This window comes from Balaenoptera acutorostrata, chromosome 4 (assembly GCF_949987535.1).
Source record: "Balaenoptera acutorostrata chromosome 4, mBalAcu1.1, whole genome shotgun sequence".
Lineage (NCBI taxonomy): Eukaryota > Metazoa > Chordata > Mammalia > Artiodactyla > Balaenopteridae > Balaenoptera > Balaenoptera acutorostrata.
Window position 1 is genome coordinate 42822406 of NC_080067.1, and position 21913 is coordinate 42844318.

General features: G+C 38.5%; 2 protein-coding genes across 5 annotated transcripts in view; one reads left to right on the forward strand and one right to left on the reverse strand.

The window, feature by feature from the left end:
- The window catches only part of GFM1 (G elongation factor mitochondrial 1), a 52328-nt gene extending 37060 nt beyond the window's left edge, over window positions 1-15268 (forward strand). Inside the window, exons 16-23 of one of the 4 annotated variants that reach the window (XM_057545241.1) lie at window positions 3309-3469; window positions 4240-4293; window positions 4453-8854; window positions 9700-9821; window positions 10446-10569; window positions 10856-10973; window positions 14277-14367; window positions 15098-15268. In XM_057545241.1, coding sequence (XP_057401224.1) covers window positions 3309-3469; window positions 4240-4293; window positions 4453-4584 — 347 coding nt within the window. In that variant the 3' untranslated portion in view covers window positions 4585-8854; window positions 9700-9821; window positions 10446-10569; ... (1 more) ...; window positions 14277-14367; window positions 15098-15268. Of the gene's footprint in view, window positions 1-3308; window positions 3470-4239; window positions 4294-4452; window positions 8855-9699; window positions 9822-10445; window positions 10570-10855; window positions 10974-12152; window positions 12183-14276; window positions 14368-15097 lie in introns of all 4 variants that reach the window. The other 3 variants (XM_057545242.1, XM_057545240.1, XM_028164281.2) reach the window with 3 other exon arrangements.
- Window positions 9696-21913, reverse strand: part of RARRES1 (retinoic acid receptor responder 1) — a 40979-nt gene continuing 28761 nt past the window's right edge. Inside the window, exons 3-6 of the mRNA XM_057545244.1 lie at window positions 21485-21668; window positions 17815-17948; window positions 9924-9986; window positions 9696-9845 (exon numbers count right to left, since the gene is read on the reverse strand). Of these exons, the coding sequence (XP_057401227.1) occupies window positions 9696-9845; window positions 9924-9986; window positions 17815-17948; window positions 21485-21668 (531 nt within the window). The remainder of the gene's footprint in view (window positions 9846-9923; window positions 9987-17814; window positions 17949-21484; window positions 21669-21913) is intronic.

The following is a 21913-nucleotide window of genomic DNA, read 5'->3' on the forward strand; positions in this document are numbered from 1 at the left end:
AATGATTTGATAAATGTATACATTGTGATACTTTTTTAAAGTATAGTTAAAACAAATTAGATATCACCAACTGTTCTATGCTGGTTCTTGACTGGAAATTGGTAGCTTTCCTGGATAGGTTGCATGAAGCAAGGTAATTGGTAAAATCAATTAACAAAGAGCCTCAACCTTTTAAATTATACCTATATGAAATATAAATAAATATAGATTATATGCCCATAACATACACATATATAGCCATGAAAAAAGTCTGTATGTCTATGCATATTAACTAAACAGGTAGATATGTACCATTCAGTTTGTAAATACTTAAGTGTACAAATACTGTTATGTGTGATGACTGCCTGGTGGGGTGCAAAGGAAAAGCACCAGATAATAATTGAATTGAGGAGTATTGGTTTTTGCCAGATAAATATGTGCAAATAAACAGGTTGCAAGCGTGAAAAATGAATTACTTTGCTGTATCATCATCTGATTCTTTTTTCTCCATGACTGAAAGATAAAAGGGTAAAAGGGTAAAAGGAAATTTTTGCTGGGCTCTTAAGAAAATCAGCTTTTCATGCATACACCTCCACTGATTATCATATGAGAGTTTTAGGGTGGAAAATGTTGATAAATGAGCTTAGTATCAGATTAGCTTATACTTTTGAGCTATTCTCTATTATCAAAATTGGAAGAAAAATAGTCCAAATTCTCACGTAGTTTTCATTAAAAAAAAATGAAAACTGGAACTATTTTCAGTCACAATGTAAACTTTGCCCCTGAGATTAATCAGTGATGTAACTAAAACTGAAACGTGAAATTGAATGTTCTTTCAGGGACTGTTTCACCCCATGGATGTTAACCGTTGCCATCATTGTCTATGGCCAATTTTTAGACCGCTGTGCTTGGTCTCTGCAGAAACATTGAACTTGTAGCTACTCTACAAGAGAAATAAAGGCCTACCCAGAGTCATGTTAGCTCATTTTACTCAGCAGTGTCCCTTTTCTGATCTCCTGGGCTTTGAGTTTGAATGCTGGCTCTACTTCATACTTAACTCCGTGGAAATGGGCAAATCCAGGCTGTTTGGAGATAGTAATGCCAAAGTATTAGATGAGAATGTACTTGAAAACACTTGCACACACATATTTGGGCATAATGAAGGCTAATCCCTCTTCCCTTCACATTACCTTTGACCTAGCACTGTGCAATGCCACCCGTTTGCCAGCTTTTGGTCTCGGAGTGGTCATAATAACACTTATTGATCACTTGTGCTGTGTATTATGCTGAGTACATGAATTATCATATCTTACCTTCAACAGTGGCCTTATAGTTGAGAAAATTGAGACTCAAGAGTAGTTAATCAAATGGCCCAAGGTTACATGTTAGTTAGTGGTGGAGCTGAGAGTTAAACCCAGACCAGAGCCTAGCCCTTGACCACCTCCTCACACAACCTCTTTAGCACCCAGCCTGGTGTTATCAACTTTGTCCCTAGGGGACTGAAATAGAAACATTACCACCTCTACGCACCACTTTTGCTTAAAAGGTCCTGTGATGGTGTGGGTATTTTCACTTGCTTTTTATTCTACTTCAGGAAAAATTGCTTGTAGGACTTGGCTGCCATGTGACTATTAAAAAATGGCAGGATGAATTTAGCTCTGGAATCTTGTCATATGGAATGGGACAGAGAAAAGCATGAATAAGGGCGAGGTGAATCAGAAGGTGGATTTAGGAAGAAAGAGGGAGTTAAAAGGAAAGGAGCAGGGTGAGGGAATATGAAACCGAGAACTGGACAGGCCGTCCTCAACAATTATGTACTATACACTATATACTTGGCCCCTTCTTTCTCTTTAGAATATGAGCGTCTTACACTCTAGCTCTTTTATATTACTGACCTATATTGAAAACACTAGATAATGTGTTACTAAATTTTAATATGTCTGTTCACATCTCTCTTTCTGGGTACCTTCTTCTGCATTAATTACATTTATTTAGAGCCAAGGAAGCTCTGCTGTTGTGGTAACCCAAGAAGTTAACAAGAAATAGAGCTTCTTCTACAGTCTATCTAGAATTTTTAGTCTACTGCTTTAGCTGTCTACGTAGAATTCTGCAGGCTTAGCTAATGAAACTTAGGAGTCTGCAGAGTTCAGTTATTCCTCTTTTCAGAACAAAATTCACTAATTAGGAGTAATGAGTCAAAGTTAGGTCTGAGCTAAGATATGATTTGAATTAGAAAACATTTCAAAGAAATGCAAGTATATTAAATGGCTGTTCTTATAATTATTGCACTTAAGCTAATAGTGTCTTTAGAACAAGTGCTTTAATGAATATACAAGAATAATTGCTGACTAGATTATTATAAACAAATTGATGCTTGGAAAATTATGATTATTTTAAAACAAAATATTTTCTTTGTCACCTTTTCATGTTATGCTTAAAGTCTTTATTTAAAGATAATTCATCCAGTCTGAGGCTGAAGTATTATTCCACACTATCATGATGTCCAAATTAAATATGAGTGTTTGACGTTTTTTTATATTCTCTCCGCACTGTTACATTTTCAACCTCAGTCAGCATTTGTCACAGTAAGAAGTGTTCTTGTTATGTACTAAGTGGGATTAAAAAAATAAGGTTTTTTTATTAAAAAAAAACACACATAAAAAACACATTGGGGTTTAGTGCTTAAATGGCCTTTAGCATCTAGGCCGATGTCATTATTTTGTAGGTGAAGAAACATGACCTGGACAGATTGTGTTTTTCCAAAAGGCATATAACTTATTAGAGGCAGAGCAGAAACTAGAAACTTGGTTTTCTAATTCTCAATTGGGTATTGAAATTGTTTAGCCTAGACATATCTCAGGCATGACTTGATTATTGTCTCCAAGTATAAATAACTGTCTGCCAGGGACCAACAAGAAAGAATTGATTTACCTTGGTCAGAGACTTAACAGATAGTGTCTTTATTCCCGAAGGATTTCAGAAAGAATTAGTAACCCTCAACTGCATAATTTAAATGGGAAGGGACTTGATCAAATATTGTTTTAAGACCCTTTTATATTACTTCTGCAACCTAATGATTTTTAGGATAAAAATATGGTAATGGACATACTAATATTAGAATTAAGTGTTGTCTTACTGGAAGTTCCATTTAGAAGAGTGACTGCTGCTGCTACTAGAAAAATGAGTCCAGAGCAAATATTTTAACCTTATCATTTATGTGTGTACCTTTGGGAGAGCACTTTCTATTTCCCTTTTGTATACGTGGATAGGAAAGAGCTCCAGTTTGTTTAAAGATTAATTAACCAATTTATATTTTTTTTAAACCCTAGCGCTGGCAAATGCCACATTATGTATTCTTGAACCTATTATGTCTGTGGAAGTTGTGGCTCCAAATGAATTTCAGGGACCAGTGATTGCAGGAATTAACAGGCGCCATGGAATAATCACGGGACAAGATGGAATTGAGGACTATTTTACGCTATATGCAGATGTAAGTACTGTTAGTCACTGACAACCTTGCTTTTATTATCCACGGGAGGAAATCAGAGTTAGCTTTTGTTTTTGGAAATTGTAGAGCAAATTGGCACCTTTCCATGGCTGAGTGTTGAATTTGTGGCTTATATGTATGTGGTAATTTCGGTACTTTGCTGTTAGAGCATCTCTTTAAGTGCAAAATCTAAAAATAAGATTCATTTCAGGTAGGCCTTTTGTGAGTATGTCATTTTCTTAGATGTATAATTACCTTTCTCATTATAGCTTTGTTTGCATAGCCGTTTTATTATGTTCTAATTTATTGGGATAATATTTAATTCCCTTGCCTGTCCCTTACTTAAATCTCATGGGAGAAAGGGTTTATCACGTTACCTAAGGCCTCTTAGAAGACACTCCTCTTGGCATATGGCCTATCATTGAGGAGTCCAAGGGAAAGTTGTATTCACATTTTCACAGAAGAAACACTTCTGAGTGCTTGAGCTGCAGCTGCGTGGAGTGGGGATGAGAGGGATGGCTGTTAGTGGTGTCCGCTCCATGAAACTGAAAGATTGGGTTTCTAGTTGTGTCTGTCAAATGAAATTATTTTCAAATAGGGTTTCTACTGTGGTAAAACAAAAACAGGTTTCTCTTTGGCTTTTAATTCTTTTAAACCAGGAGTAGTTAGTAGAAACCTGAGTCTAAAGGAGTTAAATGACTAAGTCTTCTCTGTATTTTTCTCAAATATTTTTCAATAAGCAATGCTGAAATATCTACTGTGTATGTTTTCAGGTCCCTCTAAATGAAATGTTTGGTTATTCTACTGAACTTAGGTCATGCACAGAGGTAAGCAAGTGTTTAAATTTTACTTCAGTGTTCTTCAAGAGACCATCCTGCAAAATCATCATTTTTGTGAAATCTTGTCTTTGCATGACTTTACTTGAGAGTTGTTTTAAAAAAAAAAAAAATCTGCTTTTTGTTTCTGTTTTTGTGTTAAACCCCCAGGGGAAGGGAGAATATACAATGGAGTACTGCAGATATCAGCCATGTTCACCAGCTACACAAGAAGACCTTATCAATAAGTATTTGGAAGCTACAGGTCAACTTCCTGTAAAAAAAGGAAACGCCAAGAACTAACTTTCCTCACTTTGTTGACTAACTTTAACTGTATCTGCAAGGTTTAGATACGTTAATGGATTCATGGAATAAATTCAGCCTGAAAAGAAGTAATTTTAGAAGCCCTTCCTATTATATTCAGGAGCTTCTGTTATATCATAGTTAATTCTGTGTATATCTCAACTGTTGATTGGTTTTATACCTCAAATAAAATATGATTATTACTGAAATATATTTAATATTTATTTGAGGGAGGAAGAGACTTATTTTTGTTATACTTAATAGGCTTAGAACATGTATAAACGTCCAAATTTTTTCATCATAAGAATTTTCAACATACAGAAAAGCTGAAAAAATTGTACAAAGAACAGCCATATACCTTCCATCTAGACTCAACAATGAACAATTTTGTTAAGTGTTTATTGGATAATAATTTGTTTTGTCATATTTGCTTTATCTGTTTGTCTATTGTCCATCTATGTTGCATACTTTCATTCTTCAAGTTGTTTTGCTGTATACTTGAAAGTGAATTGCATATATCATGACACTTCTTGGAGTATCACCTTTTTTGTTTAAGAGTGGATTCCTTTGTGACAACCTGGATAGCTAGCCCTAGAGGGTATCATGCTAAGTGAAATAAGTCAGAGAAAGACAAATACTGTATGATTTTACTTAAATGTGGAGTCTAAAAAACAAAACAAGTGAACAAACATAACAAAATGGAAACAGCCTCACAGATACAGAGAACAAACCAGTAGATGGTGGTCAGAGGGGAGGGAGGAGCAGGAGGAGGAGTGAGATAGGTGAGGGAGATTAAAAGGTACAAAATAAATGAGGCACAGGGATAAAGTGTTTTTTTTTTTAAAAATGGATTGGAGAACACTTTTCAGATTTTCTTTGGAATATTAAAATGCTAGCTCAATTTCTAGCTGTTTTATATAGAGCTGATTGCTTCAATCTGTGGCTTCTGCAGATTTTTAACTGCTTGTTTTTAGGAGTATAAATGTTACTTTTTGCAGACCTGTGAGGTAAAAAAAAAAAAAAAGGCCCTTGCACATGCTATTCTTGTCTATGTTCATTTTAATGTTTCTGCAGCTTGGAAATAATAAAATATAACCTACAGGGTTGCTGGCTAGTCTATTTCATCCACCTATTAAATGCTAGTTGAATTAGAGTCTGTTGGAATGTATCATATATTGTATTCATTGAGATTGTGAAAGAACAAATGTTAAGCTGGAGTATGTTGGACATTGCCAGGGAGTTAGTTCTACCATATTGTTCAGAATTGCTTCATCCAAAAACCATCTGATGTGAAAGACATATCGTAGTCCTTTCCCTTAGTGGATAATAGACATGAAATAACTGTTTTAAATTCCTTTGTTTTTCTTGATTTGTAGATTTGGCTCTATAACTTCAGGTTCCTAGAAAAAAAGACCTTTAAAAAGTATTGAGCAAATGTTTTCAAGGCATTTGTTAAATGCTTTAAATGCATTATCCATTTTAGTTTTCACAACCCTATGAAACTAGGTACTATTATTATGTCCATTTTGTAATAGAGGAGGCAAAAGCACAGAGAAGGTAAATAACTTATCTAAGACCACACAGCTCATTAACTTTTCAAATTGATAATGCAGTTATGATACTCATCAAACCAAGTGCATTTTCCCATGAATATGTCTGTTGCTACAGTAGCATCAAGCCTGAAAAGTTGTGTTGCTTTGGCATTTCATCAGCATCTCATGCTATTCACACTGACTTTGAATATTGTTCCTGATGAGGAAATACCTTCATAGAATTTAGCACAGTTCCTCTTGCTGTTGCTAACAGTCAGAAATATTAGAACTAAGATGTATAAATTTGGAAGTGCTTTTAACTTGTTAAACATTTTGGTTATGAAGATACGGTGCCAGAAGAGAGTCGAGATATCTAATACAACACCAGCATTTCATAGGCAACGACACAGGCCCAGCTGGTGGGAGTAACTAGAATAGGATCACATAGGAACCCATCCAGGACCAGAACCCACATCTTTTGTTAACTCATTAGATTGGTTAGAGTTGGTAAAGACCACATACCAGCCAAAGTCTGTATAAGGAAAAAATTAATGAGAATATTCATAAATGAGGGTTTCTTTTATACTACTGTTGTAAAGGATGATTGTTGGCTAATTTAAAGACAGTATTATTTGTGTTGGAGAATGGTAGCAGCACTAGGTCTGCTACAGTATCACCCTGATTCCCAACCCTGGCAGCACTTTAAAAATTACTTGGGGAAAAAAAAAAAAAAAATTACTTGGGGAGCTTTAAAGAGAAATACCCAGGCCAACCCCTAGATACTCTGATTCTTTGCATCAAGATCAAAAGTTTTCCAGCTTATTCTAATATACAGGCAAGGTTAAAGACCATTGCAGTATAACCTGTACCTCCAAAACATGAAATGCAGGATTTGTTCAGATGTGTCACATTATTAATACTCTTTGGTGTGATGTTAGTGATTGGGCTATTGGTTCCTAGCTTGGTAAGTTTATCTTTAAAGATGTACAGTCAATTTTCTGTTATTCCTTGCCTCCTTGCTCACTCTTAGATTTACGTTGTGAAGTCACTAAAATTTAATACTGAAATTTTAGGATTTTTCATATTTTAATACTTTTGAAATCTGGATGAGTCTTAAAATTGATGCCAGTGAAGTGAGGCAGCCGCCAGGTAAGTAGTAAATTGTGACATGTAGGAATATATCCCTTAGTAGAAAACATCTACTTGCATTGCTAAAACTATCCATTTTTGAATTAGAGCTTTAATTGCTGCTTAAAGTGTCTTCAAATAAAACTGTAATACATCGTTGAAATAGTTCATGTTTTCACAGGCAATTTATTGTGAGCATGGATTCATTTATCCTTTCAAATAAGTGCCAGGCAGCATGCTAGTGATTGTAGCACTTTGAAAGTTAGGAAAGGTCACAGAACAGGTCATAGAATTTTCTAGGCTGAGAGAAATCAGTGTGATAAACTCATATGTCATGAAGCACTATCATTTCAAGGGCCAATATAGAAACTTTCAGTTGACTTTCAAAAGAACTTAACTTCTAACTATTCATAACTCAGGTAGGAAAAACAAAACTATAAGTAGAATCAAATGGAATGCAGGCAAAATCCTGGTGTTAATTTGTATGTCTTAAAATTTTTGAAAATTCTAAAGAGATTAGGAAAATAAATGTGATGCTGTTATTTTCATTGGGTCAGAGTGATTCAGAATTCTTTAGACTCTTAATGAATAAAAGAGGGCTTAGGGAATTTAGAGGTTTTCATTTTATGTCAAGGCAGATGAAGTAATTTTTCTCCTCTGTTAGCTAGTAAAATCAAGTCAGCAATTTTAGAGTTTGTGCTAGAAAAGATGTTCTGATGGTGATATTGAGAAATTTTTAGTTGGTTTAACTTATAGGTTTTGTAAATTTATAAATTAGGTAATTTTTTTTTTGTATGTCGTATGTGTAGAATTTGCCTTCATAATCTATTATACCGAAATCTGTTAAAGGGTTACCACCTTAGCTTCCTTACCTGATTGAATTATGGTCACATTTGTGAGCCTAATCTCACTAATTTAAAATGCCTTTACAAGGATGAGAGGACTTTTAGAAAGTTGAGACAAGAAAGCTGAAACCCCTTTCTAGCTCTTAACGTGACACTGAAAGATTAAAAATCACAGGACATTGAATATGCTCTTATAATGCTCTTGGCACTTTTTTTTCAAGAAATTTAGGGAACTTCAGTTAGAGGAGTTTATTACTTGGTTCTGGCATTGTTTATCACTAGATTGTTTGATATCTTAGGGAAAGTATTTTCTCTGTATTATCATATATGTGGGAGATCTGATGTTTTCTTTAAATGATTGTTTCCAGTGCTTTGGAAAACGTACAGTCCTTAACTCCAGAGGATGTTGGGAAGATGAATGCAAAGGGGTTGGGGTCTTAAACAGAATAATACATGATCTGCCTCTGCTAAAAAGTAACAGTATAATTCATCTTATTTTTATTTTGTAAGAGTCCATGTCTTAAAATTTTTTCTATTTAGTATAAACTTTTTCAGTTTTCTAATACAGACATAAAGGTAACATTTTGGTATGTTTTAAAAAGGCTGATGCTTCCTAACTAATTACTGATCAAGGAACCCGGCTAAAGGTTTTGAGACATGAATATAAGCATTCCATTCAATACTAATTTTGAGAGGCAAATGCTGGCCACGCTTCCTGGATCAATTCTTCCTGCCTTGGGGAGGTACTCCACAAATCTGATAATGGTACGTATTGTGTTTGTTTTTATAAATTACTTAGGCCAACACTGGGTCCAAGTTGTCCTTATAAATGAAAATTGTAAATACTTTATGTACTTTCAGTTACATCACTGTTCCATTTAATACATGTTTGCAGACACTTGGCTTTATCTCTGAGACACTTTTTATTTGTAAAATTTTTATTAATATATAAATATCCTTTAATTCCAGCTCAGCACAGATTTTGCCTATATAGACAAACCTCTACAAACACATGTAACACATTTTATTTAGAAACAAACATTTATTTAAAAGTAGATATCAAATTTAAAAGGAATACTTGCTCAGAATCATAAAAAATAGTAAAGTTCCTTTTAAACAGGTAATATTTTCCCTACAGTTTGCTTTCATTGAAATATATTATCTTTTTTACATACTAGGTAGAAGCAATTTAACAACAGAATAGTTAGCTACAATATGTTCAAAATATTGGGAAATGTAGATTTATAGATGTGACCATCAATTTTATTTTGTTATGTTTTTAAATACTTACTGGTCCAGCTGCAGCATACACTAACTGACTTGGTTTTACATTTTAGGGCTGAAACCCTGAGGAACCTGCGGAGTAACTGTTTAGCACTGAGCAGAGTTCAGTATGCATGTGCTCCCAGAGTTAAAAACTCAACCAAACCAAACGAAAAACAAAAATCCCAGTATCTTTTAATTTTTGAGTACTTACTTGTAATCACAGGCTTTCCCAAATTATTAGAATGCCTTATACCTTGGCTATTTTACTAGAATAATGATTTAGGTTATTTAGTATAGTCATTTTGTTCAGAATTTGGTATAAACAGATCTTTTTTGCTTTTCAGAAATTACTAAGCTCTGTCGGTGCCACAGCTGATCCCTCTTCAGTTCCAGAGGCTTCTTCTGGTGTCTGTAGCTCTTGACAGTGGTACTTCACCTTCAGTGGTTTGCCGGGGTACCAGACCAAGTGAATATGACAGGGAATCATTTCCTGGGAAATAAGAGTTTAAAATATTATGATCTGCAAAAACTTCTGGTTTAAACAGTTCTATATACCGTTTTGTTTTACCTGTGTTGAGAATTCATGGAGTAGAACAGTATAATCAAAATCAATTGCATCTTCATTTGTTTTCTAGAAGAAGAAAGAAAGAGTTAGTGCGATAGATAGTGTGGGTTTATATTAGCTTAGAATTTGGAAGGCTCGTCTTATATCACCTGCCTCCTCTTTGATGCTAGCCTCATCTCCTTTGGTGGTATCCTGCATTAAGATGTGAAAGCTGTTGATTCTTACTGTTTTGCCACTGTCATGATAGTCTAGTAAGGTCTTTCTCTCTAATATTTATGGGTTTTGATGGAGATTAAGGTCTATGAGAATAGGGAGAATCTTTTGACAACCTAAGGAATCTAGATACTGTATATGCACCTCAAGCTGATTTATAGCCCTGATATGCCAGGCAGTAAGACAAGGGGCAGGGCAATCCAGATTTCTAGAAGGACACCATGGGCCAGGTTCTCTGCTAGGCACTTTATACATGTTCTCATGGAATTCTCCTGTCTTGCAAGAATATGTATTATGAGCCTTCTTTTACAGGGAAGGCAACTTGAGGTTACAGCTAGTAGGTGACAAGTGGGGATTCAAACCCAGATCTACTGACTCCACCACCGACATCCTTCATGCTGTACCACACTGCTTCTAAAACCAGCACATTTTATAGGTAAGCAGGCAGTCTCCCTCAGCTCTTTTATTCTCTTGATTTCTATAAATTTTAAGAGTGACTAAACTGATTTCCTGCTTTCTTTTTGACAGTAACTGTTTTGAGGGGAAAAGGTTGGGGCACAAAAGTGCTTATCCCTTTACTAGTAAAAATGGAAGAGAAGGAATAAAAAAATTAATTTGGATTATGATTTTAATCTACCAGGCTTTCACTGAGACTAAGAATATGCAAAAACAAAAAGGACTTGATACTAAGTTTTGTCTTCCCTTTGCTTACATTGATGAAGACTTTTACAAGCCATGAAATTTCCATCAGGTGGAGGGGGTACTGGAGGAATATGATACAAGAGAGGGCCTGGATCAATCAGAAATTGACTACTTTTCTGTGGTGCTTTGCATCATTGGGTAGGTTTCCCTTCTGCCTAGCAGTGTCCCCATGAATGGTGAAAGTAAATATCCAGAACACAGGCTGCAAAGTCAGAGAATTCATGAGAGAAAATTTAGCATCTTTTATCTAAAGGAACAGTTTCTGGAGGCTCCAGTTATCAGTTGGGCGTTGCTGGGTTTGGGGGGGGGGTGGATTTAGCCTTGTCTGACTCTCATTTGGTGACGATGTTGACCTTGGACTATATTGACTCAGCTGGTTGCTGTGCTGTGTAATTTTTGTCTCAGACTTTTGTGCTGCCTGCACTTTTTCTCAAGGTCTGTTTACCATGTATTTCTACAGTTAAAAAATTGGTCTTATAAAGTGTTTTTTCAGGACAGTGCCTCTTTCTGTTTTTGAAAATAGCATTTCTTAAGGAAATCATGGCAATCTCCAGATTTTAGGCAAAAAGGAAGAAAGGCTTGAAACAAATGATGGCGTTCCAAGTCCATTTGACAAACTTCTGCTCAATACAAGGTGTTACCCATTTTTTAATAATCCAAACAAAAATTTGGATTATTATAATGCTTGGGCACCCTCGACATTTAATTAAGACCTTCCTCAGTAAGGCTACTGAGACACACCGCATGTTTCTGTTCATAGATTCTTCCTCCTTCAGGGGGAAGCACCCTTAGACCAAACCAAACCAGGGCTTATTAAAGAGCTGCAGCCCCAGACATGGCGCAGCCCAGCCTGGCAAAGTACCCAGGGGGCACTGCCCACACCAAGCAAGGCTCTGCCAGGAAGCCATCATTTTTAATACTCAGAAATAATCTCCTTGGTTTTGTTCAAATCATCACATATGTCAAATCCTTATAGTCCAAATTGATGATTTACTGTCACATTTTTCTGATAACTTAGCACTTTAATCTTCCTAGAGATAGAATGAAGTATTTGGTTTCCTTATACTTACTCGTGACCTACCCTACCCCTACTGCTCCCCTCCCCACTAAAAAAAAAAAAAGGAATGATCCCTAGCAGAACCAGTGTGGTTTTAGTAGAGAATAAGTAGGCTTAGGTTATTAATATATGCTATCAAAAGTTGATTATTTTTAATTGAAGTTTAGTTGATTTACAGTGTTGTTAGTTTCTGGTATACAGCTAAGTGATTCAGTTATACATATCCTTTTTAATATTTTTTCCATTATGGTTTATTACAGGATATTGAATCTAGTTCCCTGTGATATACAGTAGGTCCTTGTTGGTTATTTTATTTTATTTATTTTCTAAATTTATTTATTTTTGACTGCATTGGGTCTTCGTTGCTGCACTCAGGCTTTCTCCACTTGCGGCGAGCGGGGGCTACTCTCCGTTGCAGTGTACGGGCTTCTCATTGCAGTGGTTTCTCTTGTTGCAAAGCACGGTTTTAGGCGTGTGGGCTTCAGTAGCTGTGGCGCGCAGGCTGTAGAGCACAGGCTCAGTAGTTGTGGTGCACGGGCTTAGTTGCTCCACGGCATGTGGGATCTTCCCGGACCAGGGCTCCAACCCATGTCCCCTGCACTGGCAGGCAGATTCTTAACCACTGCACCACCAGGGAAGTCCATATCTATTTTATATATAGTAGTTTGTATCTGTTAATTCCAAACTCCTAATTTATCCCTCCCCCACCCCCTTTCCCCTTTGGTAACCGTAAGTTTGTTTTCTATGTCTGTGAGTCTACTTCTGTTTCGTAAATAAGTTCATTTGTGCCATATTTTAGATTCCACATATAAGTAATAGCGTATGGTATTTGTCTTTCTCTTTCTGACTTATTTCACTTAGTATGAGAATCTCTAGGTCCATCCATGAAGCTGCAAATGGCAAAATTTCATTCTTTTTTATGGTTGAGTAGTATTCTATTGTGTGCGTATACCACATCTTCTTTATCCATTCATCTGTCGATGGACACTTAGGTTGCGTCCAAGTCTTGGCTATTGTGAATAGTGCTGCTGTGAACGTTGGGGTGCACGTATCTTTTCGAACTATAGTTTTCTCTGGATATATGCCCAGGAGTGGGATTGCTGGATCATATGGTAACTATTTTTAGTTTTTTAAGGAACCTCCATACTGTTCTCCATAGCGGCTGTACCAATTTACATTCCCACCAACGGTTGTAGGAGGGTTCCTTTTGCTCCACACCCTCTCCAGTATTTGTTATTTGTAGATGTTTTAATGATGCCCATTCTGACCAGTGTGAGGTGGTACCTCATGGTAGTTTTGATTTGCATTTCTCTAATAATTAGCAATGTTGAGCATCTTTTCCTGTTGGCCATCTGTATGTCTTCCTTGGAGAAATGTCTATTTAGGTCTTCTGCCCATTTTTTGATTGGGTTGCTTTTTTTTTAATTTTTTTATTTGTTTATTTATGGCTGTGTTTGGTCTTCGTTTCTGTGCGAGGGCTTTCTCTAGTTGTGGCAAGCGGGGGCCACTCTTCATCGCGGTGCGTGGGCCTCTCATTATCGCGGCCTCTCTTGTTGCGGGGCACAGGCTCCAGACGCGCAGGCTCAGTAATTGTGGCTCACAGGCCTAGCCGCTCTGCAGCATGTGGGATCTTCCCAGACCAGGGCTCGAACCCGTGTCCACTGCATTAGCAGGCAGATTCTCAACCCCTGCGCCACCAGGGAAGCCCTGGGTTGTTTTTTTGATATTGAATTGTAGGAGCTGTTTGTACATTTTGGAAATTAAGCCCTTGTTGGTTGCATCGTTTGCAAATATTTTCTACCATTCCGTAGGTTGTCTTTTCGTTTTGTTTATGGTTTCCTTTGTTCTGCAAAAGCTTATAAGTTTGATTAGGTCCCAGTTGTTTATTTTTGCTTTTATTTCTACTGCCTTGGGAGACTGACCTAAGAAAACATTGCTACAATTTATGTCAGAGGATGTTTTGCCTATGTTCTTTTCAAGGAGTTTTATGGTGTCAAGTCAAAAGTAGATTTCTTAGCAGAATAAGGTAGATACGATGGTTTCTGTAATGTACTGTTGGCTGATGGAGGCCTCTAGTTAGGGTGAAGGCTTGGGCTGGCTGCCAGTGATGGGCTGCCGGTTAGATAGTTTGGGATGCTGACAGTATCTGGTACTGATGAGATTTGGAACAATGCTGGAAAAGTAACAGTTTTACTTTTCTCAGTTCACATTAAAGAAAGGCTAAAGGGTGTCAGGAAAGTCCTTATCCGTTTTTTTTTTTTTTTCTAGCCATCAGATATCTCCCCTGCCCTCGGCTTAGTCCTTATGGTTTGGGAATGACATCTGTTCTTCAGTTCTAAGGCAGTAACTGCCAGTAAGATGGGTCTTTTATATTTGTATTTCAGCTATTTCTTAGCCCACTCTTCTCTCAGGCTGTGTTCATTTGGGGCTGTGAAGTTTATAAGGCTGCACTGCCTTACACAATTGGATTAAAAGGTGAGTTTATCCCTGAGTGCAGAGATAGTAATTCCCACCCAGAAAGCTTTTGGAAAAAACTATAATCCCTATAGATTCCTGAGCTACCTTGGGCCATGGGCACCTCCCGTCACTCCCTGCTTCTCTGTCTTTGCTTTGTCAGCCCTACTGTCCTGCTTCTAGTCTCCAGGGACTGTCCCTAGACTTTCTGATCGTAGTGACTTTTTTAGAAATTGTTGCTTGTTTTGCTTGTTGTTATGTTGCTTATTTTTCTGAAAGATCACAAGAATCTTTAGTAGCCACCAGATAGCAGAATTTGAAAATCTATGTGGGTATGTGCGTGCTTTTATTTAAGAGAACGCTAATCTTGGAAGCTAAGCAGTGTTGGTCCTGGTTAGTAACTTGGATGGGAGGCCGCCTGGTAATATTGGGTGCTGTAGGCTTTTTAAAAAAAAACAACTGTAATCTGAAATGCATATCAACCTTAATCCAAATTTCCCAATTGCTTCAGTATTTTAGATTTATGTTAGTTTCGAGGGCTTCATTCAATAAGCTTGCTGACCCTCATTTCATAGCCCTAAGAGAAGAAGTGATTTGCCTTAGGTGACCCAACCAAGTCAGCTGCATCTTCAATTATTATTTATCTAAAACCCAGACACCACAGGGTAAAAAAATCTAAAAGTCCTGTTCCCCCTGCATTTTTATTTTCTTAGCTCTACAATTACATTTGTCCCCACTTTCCCACTTGCAGGGGTATTAATGGACAGATGATGGACATCAAAGAAAGACTGGCTAGAATGAGCGAGAAACGGGGCTGCTGTTTTCAAACCATAGTATGTCCTGGTGTTTACTTAGGTGATGTGTCATTTATAAATGCAAAAGAAGAATGGAAAACAATGCCATTAAAAGATCCTAAGTTTTTCTCTTGTGTCCCTGTTGCTCTATTCCTATTGAGTTTTCCTCTGACATTCATTAAAATTAGTTCTATTATCTTGACGCCATTTTCTACACTAAACAAAAAATTTCCCCTAACTTCTCAGTTAAAGGAAAAGCCTTCTGTTGAGGATGTGATTGTCTTGGTAGACGAGAGAAACTTTTTACCTGCAGCCAAAGAATCGGTGCTGTGCCCTAACAACTCCTGGTGTAACAGCAGTCAATTACACGGCTGTTTCTATCAAAGCCACTCCATAGGGGAAAGAAACGTTTATTTCGATAAGGAATGAAACTACATTTCAAACAGTTGTCTGTCTGCTTTACAAGTGGCCTTTGAAAGGTACACCAAGCTATTACCGGCATGAATAATGCTGACTGGACGCCAGGCAAATCCTTGTACTCAGAAGATACTCACTGATATCCATCCATGGTGAATCTGCTGCTTCAGCCACCCGTGAAGAAAACGATGTTTAGAAATTTGTACTTACGGTTGGCTCAGCCTGCCTCTCTGAGTAGTTGATACTGTTTACTCTGGAAATGCCCCTCTCTCTCCACATGACATTTGCCTGACAAAGTCCCCCACTCAGCCACCTCCTTGTCCACACCCAACCAGTTGACTGGCCCTTCTCTAAATTCGTGACCACAGACCTTCAGAGGCCTGCAGTGCTGCGTGATGCTCGAATCCACGCACTCCCCACCCCCACCCCACCTCCTGTTTCATCCTTACGCTCAGCTGGTGACTTTGCCTCATTTTTCACTGAGAAGACAGAAGCAGTCAGAATAGACCTTCCACAGGCTACCATGTGATACCCACCCTCCTACCAGCATCTGTGCCACACCTGAAAGCCTTCCTCCAGGTGAACTCTGTGCCCTTGTCCACAGTCATCTCCTGGATGGATCATATCCTCTCTTTATCTCCTCAAAGATATTAACTCCAACAAGTCTTCCTTCTCTTCCCTACAAGTCCTGCTTTGCCCCTCTCTACTGGATTTTTCTCATCAACATATAAATATGCTGTTAAATTGCCCAATCTAAAAATACAACGGAAAACCCTCCTTCAACCCTGTGCTTATGCATCCTCCAGCTCTAGCCCCCTCCCTCCCTTTTACTCCCCTTTATAGCTAAATTCCTTGAAAGACGTGGAGTGTCCACTTCCTCTCCCATTCTTTCCTGAACCTATTCTAATCAGGACTTTGCCCACACTGTGCCAGTGAGACAGCTCTTGATAAGCTCTCCATCTCCTTCCAGCTTGCCTAAATCTAATGGTCAATTCTCGGTCCTCATCTTTCTTGACTTTCCAGCAGCATTTGATAGTTAGTCAATTCTCATCCTTGAAACACTTTTTTTTCCTATCTCTAAACCCTCTAAAGTTGGAAGTGTTCCAGGACTCAATCCCTACATAACCTTTCTCTGTTTACACTCATTCTCTCATCTCATCCACTCTTGAGGCTTTAAAAACCATCTATGTGGTGATGACTCCAGCCTAGACATCTCCCCTGAACTTCAGACTCTCATGTCCAGATGACGATACAAATTCTCTACTTGGTTATGGAATTTAGAATGCTCCAACTCAAGCTAATTTCCACCCAAATCCGTTCCTCTGTAGTCTTCCCCAATCAGTAAGTGAAAACTCTATCCTTCCAGTTACTCAGGCCAAAATCATAAGAATCATCCTTGACTTTTCTCATTCTTGGATATATCCATATCTAACCCATCAACAAATACTGTTGGTCTACCTTCAAAATGCAAACACTTCTCACCACATCCACTGCTGCCACCCTGGTCCGAGTTATCACCAGGCCTTGCCTAGGCTACTGCAATACATTACTGCTCTCTTTGCTTCCACCCTGTCTGTCTACGGTCTGTTCTCAACACAGCAGCCAGAATGATCCTGTTGTAAGTCAGATCGTGTCACTTCTCTGCTAAAAACCCTGTAATGAGTAAAAGACAGGGTCCTTCTAATGGCCTTCATGAACTGATCCCCTCCATCCGATCTCATCTCCCGGCACGCTCCCCTTGCTCACTCTCTTGCAGCCATACCAGCCTCACTGCTGTTTCTGCAACCCATCAGCCACAATGCTGCCTCCGTTCCCTCTGTCTGAAATGCCTTCCCTTCTGGAGGCGTGGCTCACTCTCACTTCCCTTAGGCCTCTGCTCCAGTGTCACCTCTGCTCAAATTAGAGGGGCCTCGCATTAGACTAAAGTTTAATTCTGTCACTACCCTGCATTCCCTTTTCCCTACTTTATTTTTCTCCATAGCACCTACCACCATTTGATACATATTTACTTGTTTATCGGCTCAGTGTCTTTCTTCTCTCGCTAGAATTAGTCTCAATAAGGGCAGCTACACTGAGTTTTTTGTTCAGTGCTATATCCTCAGTCCCCACAACCATACCTGGCATTCAGATATTTATTGAGCTAATGAAATGCAATTAAAACTCTTGCCACAGAGCTAGAAGGTCACATTAATTTAGTCTAAGAACACTGCATTGGTTGTATTGCTTGTGGTACAAGTTAACTGTCGGTTTTTCTTACCCACTGCTTCACACTGAGCTGTGCCATGTAGTAGTGTAAAAACTGTGTTGTCTTCTCCCACATCACGTAAGAGCTGCCCAGAAAAGCTAAATCCCAGATGGGCCTCAGAGAGGGATCAATATGTCCGTGACTATCTGAGGGCACAAAAAAAGTACATTCATATTAAGACATTTTCAGGACAAAATATTGCAAGCTTCAGTAGTGAAGTGGGACTCGCATCTGTTTCTGCATTGTATGGAATCTTACATGTTTCAACTTGCCCTGCTAAGTAAAGCTACTATAAAACAGTTTAAGGGCTATTTTGCTGTATAATATAAATGCAAACTAAGAGCTATAATGATACTCAAAGTTAATCTAAAACCTTTAATCTAAAATCTTTTAATTAGATGGAAACATCTATCAGTTATCTTCTCCACATTACCTTCGGGTTTGGGTCTATAGTCAATGTGCTGGTCTTTGACCATCTAGCAAACGTCTTTGTCCTTCTCTGATCCTTGGTGTTAAAGCTAATCTGTGTATTGGCAGCATCTGTCACTTTTTTGACCACATGAAGAAATCAAGTGGCATTTTTCCTGTGGCATTGTTTTTGGAACTGCAATCTTTTTAATTCAGCAAACATTTATAAAAAATCTACTTAATATCAGACACTGCTATAGGTAGGGATACAATGACTAATAAATTACCTCTTGTGACTTTTAGGAACTCAAATTTTAGCAAGTAATTTATGAGCTATTCATGGACCATCATTTATGCAGTTTGAAAGAGATAGTGTATATTAAAGCCCAATAATAGTGTAATATGTGAGGAATACGAACAGCTTATTAAGAAATGAATCCTTCTTAGTAAAATAATCTTTCGCATAAATTCTGCTCTGTATTGGTAGAACTAGACTTGGCTGGTTTATAGTGGTAGTCAATTCAAAAGGCATTCATTGATTGCTTGGGTGCTGTGAGATGCAAAGAGAGGCCCTACCCTCCACTTGACAGTGTGGAAATGCAGCTGACACCTTCCTTAAGAAAAAGGGAGGATCAGAGAGCTGAGGGGACACAGGGAAGGGGGAGGTTTCTTTGGGCTGAAGAGGTTGGGGACAGCTTCACAGAGATGAGATTTGAGCTGAGCCTTGAATTCCTGTCGTGTGTGTGGAAGTGAGAGAGTGACAGACTTCCTTCGTCTTACAGCGCCACTAGAAGTTTAACTGGTGAGATCAAAATGAATTACCATAGAAGAAAAATTAGTTACACAAAATCCTGTGAATCATGAGGACAACTGAAAGTTTTATAAATGCCAGTAGCACTGCTACAGAGTCACTTAGGACTTTGGTTATTCCCAGGTCCCCAGTCTTTCCTTTTGTATGTCATATACTTGGGCTCATCTATAGGAAGTTTATGAATTCATTAGAAGAGGAGACATTTTTACTCTTCATAAAAACCAGACAACTACTTTTTTTTAGGGGAAAAACAGTGCAGAGCAAGGATATCCTAAAATGGATTAGATCTTCTCACTTAGCAGTTATAGAGAAAACTGCTCAACAAATACCCTGAATTGATTAAATACTGAATGGGATCTGCTGAGATCTGAACTGGCTGCTCCAACACAGGTTTTGATTCAACTTATCTAAAACCAAACCTTTTCAGTTTTAAGTAGATAATTTTAGATATACAGGCTATAAGCACCATTAAACATCTCTGCTGAACTTAAAGTGACAAGAGAACTTGTAGATTTTGTTGATGAAGACATGCCCTATGTTAAGCGAACACTTTATCGAAGCTTCATAGCAGCCACATGAAGTTAGACTGTTATAGAATAATCCCTGTGGGCATACAGGACTTAACTGAACATGATCCCGTTAACCTGCGTTATTAAAAATTGTCCAAAATCTAGAGATCCTGTGGCAAAAGGACTGAGACCCTTTCAAAGAAACAGTCCAATACGATTTCTAAAATTTGTGTTTTAAGAAGAATATACAAAACCCTATTTCCCCAACTAATGCTAATGAGGGGACCAATCCCTAAATAACCGTAGATTTTAAGTATTAGTCATTGGCCCATTTATTTCAGGCAGTTAAATATAAACAAATGCTACTACAGTGTAAGATTCTGAATTTTCTTCATAATTCTTTGGAACAGGATTTAATCCAGGTTGTCAAAGAACTGTAATGCGAATGAGCCAAGCTTCTGAATTTGAGAAATGCAAGGAGCAGTATCCCACCTCCGGGTTTTTCAGAACACTTAGTCTCAGTAATGGATGGGACACAGATGCAGCCAGAAATGGAGACCACAGGTCCTCCACGCTGACACGGGTCTGTCACAGTCTCCGGGCAAATGAGTGAACTGAGAGAGAGACAGTGGGACAGGGAGCGCTGTGGTGGGCAGATGTCAAGCTTAATACCCCAGTGCAAGTCCAGAGATGACTTCTGTGGTTTTGGAGATTGGATTTGCCGGTAAGTGCCGAGTGTCAGCTGCTGTCCACATACCCTGCTGAGTGCCAGCGCAAATGGGCTCTGCTTCACTTCAGCTGAGTCACTTCAGAGGCAGGGCTCATTCCTTATAAGAGACGGCACCACTGCCCATTAGCTCTGGACCTAAAATGAGATCAGCTTGACTCCACTGCAGCCTCCCAGCAAGGCCCTGAGACGGCTCACCCGGCCCTGGTGCAGAAGGCCATGATGCACACGACAGAGGCCCTGGATGGGGTCCCGTCACCTAAAGTTTCCAAAGCCACCACCAGAAACCTCTAGAATTTTTCTCCTCAGCTTCTGGACTCAACCCTGAAAACTGCACCCCTACGTGTGGGTCCTGTTGCAAAGACCTCCACCTCTTCTCCCTGGAGTCCGGCTCTTGCCCTGCCCTGCGTCTGGGATGAGAAGTGGGCAGATTAAAGGGGCACAGATAGTTTTCAATGGAGTCACTATATTGCACTCGAGGGGGAAAATAGGAAAAGGATACTTCTGAATTTTGTTCAAATAATCAGGTGTACCACATTCTGTAGCTGAATTAAAGTGCCATTTGGGGGATATATTTTTAGATGATCATTTTTTAAAAATCTTTATCGGAGTATAACTGCTTCACAATACTGTGTTAGTTTCTGTTGTACAACAAAGTGAATCAGCCATATGCATACATATATCCCGATATCCCCTCCCTCTTGAGTCTCCCTCCCACCCTCCCTATCCCACCCCTCTAGGTGGTCACAAAGCACGGAGCTGATCTCCCTGTGCTATGCGGCTGCTTCCCACTAGCGATCTGTTTTACATTTGGTAGTGTATATATGTCCATGCCACTCTCTCACTTTGTCCCAGCTTACCCTTCCCCCTCCCCGTGTCCTCAGGTCTGTTCTCTAGTAGGTCTGCGTCTTTATTCCTGTCCTGCCCTTAGGTTCTTCATAACTTTTTTTTTTTAGATTCCATATATATGTGTTAGCATACAGTTTGTTTTTCTCTTTCTGACTTACTTTACTCTGTATGACAGACTCTAGGTCCACCCACCTCACTACAAATAACTCAATTTTGTTTCTTTTTATGGCTGAGTAATATGCCATTGTATATATGTGTCACATCTTCTTTATCTATTCATCTGTCAATGGACATTTAGGTTGCTTCCATGATCATCTTTTTAAGATGTAGTAATGACATGCATTCCTGAATATAGAAATTCCAGATACTGGTTCATACCAGGTATGCTGACTACATCCAAGAGGTTTTGAAGTTGCTTCATGTACTTGTAGAGCCGATAATCTTCTTCTTGTCTTGTCTTCTTCTCAATGAGCCGAGTACATGTTATATTAATGGCCGGTCTGGGTTTCTCATTCCTGAAAAACACTCGAGCAGAACATTTCCCCAGACGTTCCTTACCTTCCTAAAATAAAGATTTTGGAATTAGAATGGTTCCTTATCACTCCCCACCCACTCCAATGAACAACACACACAAGATTGGGGAGTTCCTTGTACATGGCAGGTATGCACTGGCATCCATATGTAGTATTCTTTGTAGAAAATGATTTTTTTGCTCACAGCCAAACACAACAATCTTCAGTCTTTGCTGTCATTTAAAAAACTCCTGCTTTCTGATGGTGCCCTTATGAAAGAATGCTGGGCCTCTTC